Source organism: Quercus lobata, chromosome 7, assembly GCF_001633185.2.
Source record: "Quercus lobata isolate SW786 chromosome 7, ValleyOak3.0 Primary Assembly, whole genome shotgun sequence".
In the NCBI taxonomy this organism is placed as follows: domain Eukaryota; kingdom Viridiplantae; phylum Streptophyta; class Magnoliopsida; order Fagales; family Fagaceae; genus Quercus; species Quercus lobata.
Genome location: NC_044910.1, coordinates 5,822,024 through 5,828,792, shown reverse-complemented (window position 1 = coordinate 5,828,792; position 6,769 = coordinate 5,822,024). Strand labels below are relative to the sequence as shown.

Below are 6,769 nucleotides of genomic sequence, written 5' to 3'. Positions count from 1 at the left end.
TTATTTAACAATGCTTTCAAGTTTCAGCAAAAACCAAAAAGCTAGATAAATTGTTCTCAAATAAACACTAATTTTTCTAATTGTTCTCTAATTTTGCGTCACATGTTCATTTTATTTTTGATCAAATTCTTAATACTCAAGGGGAAAAATGAGTTGATCACCTCACTCACCTAAATAAGCCCATCTTAGAGCATTTGCAGCAGTGGAGCTAAAAAGCTATAATGCTATTTTAGCTCCACCAATATAGCAAAAAGGGCTTGCAGCAGTGGAGCCAAATCCATAAAATTTAGCTTATTTGCTATAGTGCACATCTATCTATAGATGTGTACTGTAGCACTCATCTAAGAAAAAAAAAAATTTAATCCCACTACCGATTAAAATTATAAAACTCAACTTATTTTTTTCATTCTTTTATTCCATTTCTTCACCGTACATCAGAGCACACATCTCCCTCATCAAACACTCATCTCCCTCACTCATCTCTCTCACTCCATCAAGCACTCATCACCGTCACCGTCCCAGCCCTAGCCCACGCCGTTCGTCGCCGTCCCAGCCTAGCCCAGCCCAACCCAGCCCACGCCGTCGCAAGCTCTCATCTCTCTCACTCCATCAAGCACTCATCACCGTCGCCGTCCCAGCCCCAGCCCACGCCGTCCGTCACCGTCTCAGCCCAGCCTAGCCCACGCCATCCGTCGCCGTCCCAGCCCAGCCCAACCCACGCCGTCGCAAGCTCTCATCTCTCTCACTCATCAAGCTCTCCACGTCGTCGCCATCCCAGCCTAGCCCACACCGTCCGTCGCTGTCCCAGCCCAGCCCACGCTGTCGCAAGCTCTTATCTCTCTCACTCATCAAGCTCTCGTCTCCGATTTGTGCTGGGTTTGTCTCTGGTTGGTGATTTTGTTTGGTCTGGATTGAGGATTTGGGTTTTTTTTTTTTTTCTTTGCTGTGGACTGCTGCTAGTGGTGGTGGTGGTGGTGGTGGTGTTGGTGGAGGATGTTTGTGCTATGTGGTGGTGGTGGTGGTGATATATTATTTTATTGGAGTAGAAATATTATTATTTTATTGTAGTAGAAATATTATTTTATTGTGATGAATATATTATTTTATTGTGTTGAAAGCTAAAATAGATCCACTGCTGCAGTATTTGTGTAGGTAAAATAGATAAAGTAACTTTTGATGGAGCTAAATTGCTAAAAATTTAGCTCCACTGCTATGAATGCTCTTATCATTACTACTTTTTTCTACCATTACATGGAACATTCACTGTAAAAGTTTACCTTAATAAACAACTTAGCAAGTGTGTAAAGTAGAAGATTAGGTGTCCCTTTGAAAATTTGTTATTTGCATAGTGAAAACTAGGTGTTCAGTACTCGGTAGCTTATTTTCATAGTGTTTATCAAAATATAGCAGTTTTTTTAACTTTATGTTAAACATGTTACAAAAAAATTAAAAACTAGTTCTTTGTTAAAAAAGAAACTAAAAGTTAAATTATTTGCAAACAAAGATGAGAAAAAAAGCAGAAAGAAACTTTTTTCAACAATTTCCAAACACACTAATTCATTTCACATTTTTATGTAAATCTACTTTTTGTCTCCCCTTTTACGAAATAAACTATTTTGTAAAAAAGTAAATTAATTTAGTGCTTTTCGTCACACTTTATAATAAATAAGCTACCATAAAATAAAATAATTCTAGCACCATTCAATTTTCCACAATTATCTTATGTGGCAACAGATTAAAGAAAAAAATTTATGTGGCAGATTATAATTGACTGTCTATCACTATTATATAAACTCCACTATTTTTTCTCTATCACTCACCTTATTAGAATTGTGACAAAATTATTGCACAAAAGAATATGGTCCTACATTTTTAGGTAAAATATGGATGTCAAACTCCCTCGAAATATTGAGTTAGTCCAACTTTCTATACATTGTACTAAACGATGTTCATGATATGGATTCATGGTATCTACTCCAACTTCTAATGTTTAGACCAATTAAAATGTATTTTTATTTATGTAAAAAAAAAAAATGTATTTTTATTTGTTTTATAAAAAGTGAAGATGGTAAGAGAACGGAAGCCAAATTTGCTAATCCCATACATATTGTCGGAAATGTAAAACAAAACTAAGAAAAGGATTGCATTGCACCTACTATTTTCTAAGTAGTAGACTAGTAGCCGATTGAACAGGTACCAGTCAAAAGAAATCTTATTTCTACCAATCAAAAAGAAGTTCAACTAATCTCCCCATTAGTTAGGGGATCCAATCCTCCCAATTCGGTGGAGAATCCAAGATAAACCAATCTTTAGAATCTATTTACTGGTCTATTCAACAATGAACCACATAACTTGAAAAGCACTACCAGCGTAGGTTAGAGGGTGTTTACCAGCGTGGTTCCGGGGTGATTGGCAATATTTTTTAAACATCACAACACGTATTTTCACAATACTTTTTAATTTATACACGTATTTCCATAATATTTAAACAACGTTACTAAAAATCTCTTACCAAACGGGTTAGTGGTTGAAAGTACTTTGTGACTTATCATACTTGTGAGTCTGGAATTATAGGTTCTTAGATTTGAGTACTGATAAGTCCTATTACTCCTTGGGCAGTCCCATGCCATGCATGATAGGTTTACATGAGTAGAAGTAAGGCCAAAATGGGATTTTACCCATTTCTCGTAAACTTTCTAGCAAAATACCCCATGTCTGAAACTGTTTAAGGATATACCACTGTTTTGAAACTCGATTTTTGAGCAATTGAGTTATAGCGAAATTGAACATAGGAAATTATTTTTTATTTTTTATTTTTATTTTTATGGAACTCGAGTTCCACTGGAATATAGTTTCACAATTTTTTTTTTATTTTTTAAAGTTTCAATTCACTATAACTCGATTGTCCAAAAATCGAGTTTTAAATTGAAGCTCGATTTTTAGAAAATAGAATTTCAAAACAGAGGCATTTTTCTAAATAGTTTTAGATAAGGGCCATTTTGTTAGAAAGTTTTGGCGAAATGGACAAATGCCCATTTTGACCGTAGAAGTAATGACCACGCTTGTGAGCACTCCATTTTTCTTTCATCAAAAAATAAAATAAATAAATTGAGAAGCACTAACAGGCAGCATGCCACTTTTCTTTTATATACTCAAATTGCGAACTTAAACCAAGAAAAATGTTAAATTCACAAATAATTTTATAAATAACTAATGTGATGAATGATTATTGATAAGTAAAAATATGATATTAGTGATGAATCCAAATAAAAATCGGTAAGAATTTACTGCATCAATAATTTACACTATTACTCTTTAATCAGAACACCCAAGAATTTCCCCTCCGAAAGAGAATACTAGGTGAGGTGAGTGCCATAAAGATGAACACCTTTAGCAATAAAGCACCTTTATTGAACTTTCACAATAATAATAATTCCAACTCACTGGAGTCTTTCTGCTGGTCCCTTTCCATATTACTACCCAATCAATGAAGAAACCCAAACACAAAACCAACCAAAGTGGCAGTCACAAAAAGAGTTCATCCCTCCGTAAAATCGCATCCACGTTTCACACGTTAAATCAAAACAAAACTTACTTATCTTGTTCCATCACTCGGAGGAAGCGTATGGATACGACCAAATTTTATAATATTTTCATAATATTTTTATTTTTTATTGGAATGAATTTTAGTATAATATATATATTTTTTAAATAATACTCGTTCACAATATTTTCATAATAAATCTTAGGTGGTAAGTTGTTATTGATGGATAAAAAATATATTTTCACAATAATTTTTTTAATTCTTTTTACCTGTGAAAATTTAACATCTCACTCGTGAAAATATTGTCAGATTTTGTTGTGAGAACTTGTCACTAATATTACAAGGAATTTTTTTCTCTTTAAAGAAATTATTATAAGGATTGTGGTGAAAAGTAAAAGTATATTTACTATTTGATCGAACAATTTCTATAATAAATTTTTAAACAATAAAATCAAATTTTAAAAAAGGGCTATATCTTAAAAGTAATATGTGATCACTGATAAGTGCTCTTTCTCTCTATCTCATTAAATATATATTGTTGTTTATGATACCACCAAGAGGCGTGGGCCTATGGTTACGATCTTGATCTAGAGTAGGGTCTGAATTCGAATTCTTGGAATGATGGTGTGACGTTCGTCCGTCTCATGGTTATTACTTCACAGCATTTGAAAAGATCAAAACCTTCTCCATTTTCCTTGAATAGAAAATGTTTGGTTAAGATTTAGTTTTGAGTAATTAAAGGTTATGAATAATCTCACGTCATTTACAATTCTATCCCTTAGTAGCTCCATCTTTAAAATTCTATTTTACCAAATTAGAATTGATAATTGATTTTAAATCATGAAATTTGAATCTCCCTTATTTAAATACAAACTAGGTTGTAAATCATTTTTATATACAGAAATATTTAATAGTAATGGTGATAAGAAATTCTTATGCAGATAAATGAGACGATCATATTTATTTTATTCCTAAGTGTTATAAATGGGTCACTTAGCGCCAAACTTAAGAAAATTAAAATAAACACTTGACAAAAAATTATTTTACGATTAGAAACTATTTTTAAATTCTGATTATGGGTCAAGTTCAATGTATTATACATGATATAATTTCCAACCAAAAACCAATGAACTCGAAGTAGAGTAGAGACCTGATTACGACTCAATTAATCTATCAAGCGGAAAACTTGCAAATCTTTTGTTTGGAGCACGCACCCAATAGACCCATATAAATCCCTCAAGTATTTTTTTTTGGATAGATACAGCTTTTTATTTATTTATTAAAGAAAGTAGTGTCTAGTCTTTGGCCAAATTATTTCACTCCCTCCGAAATAAGGCACTCTAAAACCCCCTAAATTTATAGTGTGATGGATGAAACATGAGACCTCTTATTAACTAAACATCCTTCAAGACTATTAACACATATAATAATTTTTTAATCTATAGTCTTTACTCCATAATAATTATTATTTTTATCATCAAGTTAAGACATCAATTGAATTTTAGTGTGCATGAGATTCGAATTAAAACCCCTTATTCGACAACCAAAACTTTATCTGTTGACTCTATAAGTTTCTCAGCAAATAAGCAAATAAATAAGTGGCTATTATGATAACTACTATAACCACAAATAACATCATCACATGAGAAACTCTGGACACATAAAAAAAAAATTTTTTGACAAATAATTTCACAATTTTTGATGTGGCAGATTATTAGTGATAAATTTTAAATAAAAAAAATAATAATGTCAATGACAAGCTCAAATAAAGACTAGTAAAAGTTTGAATTGTTCTTACCACATCGATGGTTATGACTCACACATCATTTACCAAAATGAGTCAACTTTATCCATTCAATCAAATGGATCGTATATTTGGCAATTGCTTATTTGCTAAAAGATTTTTTTCTTTTTGTCTAAATTTTTTTGCAAATAATCCAACTTTTAGCTTTTTATGTAATATACTAACTTTCCACTTTTTGTCACGCATTTAACATAATAATTACCAAAAATTATATATTTTAATAAATACTGTACAAATATCATGCTCAAACAAACACTATTGTTTTCTTAGGAAATAAATAATGTGTAACTATTATGTTACCCACCATGGTCACAAATCAAATACCATCACCACACCACTGATGGTTACAACTTACACGTCCTTTCCAAAATAAGAGACAACACAATAAAAATAATTCAATATTATAGAATAGAATATTATTAGAATATAATATTATAATTCCATTAAAAATATATTAAATATTATCGAAAGATATGAGAGAGAGAGAGAGAGAGAGAGAGAGAGGGGCTATAAATTACATTTATATGCTTATACTTTGAGGAAGCTTCGTGGAAGTTGCAATGGCTACTGCTAGCACACTCCCATTTAACCCCTCTACCTTCCTCCCTCTTTCCATCCAAACCCCATTTCTTCTTCTTCTTCCTTTCTTTCTCTCTCCACTTCCTCTCTCTTCCAATCCTTCTCATTATGAAGCTCCCCAAATCCCTCAAGCTCAGCCCGAAACGCCTTTTTGGGTCCAAAAAGAACCGCCCCGACTTGTCCCGCCATGACCCACTTTCATTCGGATCCTCCACCTCGTCTTCCTCGAGTTCCGACTCGTCCGCGTCACTTAAAAAGCCCGGTTCCGGGACCGAATTCGCAAATATCGGGACACCCAAAAGCGTTTTACCCCAAGTATCGGGCGACTGGGGCGAGATTTCGGCCGAAAAGCAGTTGGAACTCGTTCAGGCGTTTAAGCTCATGGACCGAGACAACGACGGCATGGTTTCCCGAAAAGAACTCGAGGCTCTTCTGAGTCGACTCGGGGCCGAGCCCTTGAGTCAAGAAGAGGTGACCATGATGTTGAGCGACGTGGACGGCGAGGGACACGGCTGCATCAGCGTCGACGCGTTGCTGACCCGTGTCGGATCCGAGTGCGGGCCCGCTGGCGACACGGAGCTCCGCGAGACTTTCGATTTCTTCGACACGGATCACGACGGAAAAATAACGGCAGAGGAACTGTTATCGGTCTTTCAAACGATTGGTGACGAGCGTTGCACGTTAGAGGATTGCCGGAGAATGATTGACGGCGTTGATAAGAACGGAGATGGGTTCGTGTGCTTCGAGGACTTCTCGCGTATGATGGAGCTGCAGAGATGAATAATAAATTTAACGGTTGATCTTGTTGATGATGTGGCTCTTGATGTTGGAAAAAAAAAAAA

General features: G+C 34.5%; 1 protein-coding gene across 1 annotated transcript; it reads left to right on the top strand.

The window, feature by feature from the left end:
• Nucleotides 1–5,861: 5,861 nt before the first annotated feature.
• LOC115952194 (probable calcium-binding protein CML36) lies at nt 5,862–6,769 on the top strand. Its single transcript, XM_031069271.1, has one exon. The coding sequence runs from the start codon at nt 6,036–6,038 to the stop codon at nt 6,705–6,707; it is 672 nt and encodes a 223-aa protein (XP_030925131.1). The 5' UTR covers nt 5,862–6,035; the 3' UTR covers nt 6,708–6,769.

What these genes read in the sequence shown, in the direction of transcription:
- LOC115952194 (XM_031069271.1), top strand. Translation starts at nt 6,036, where the DNA reads ATGAAGCTCCCCAAATCCCTCAAGCTCAGCCCGAAACGCCTTTTTGGG.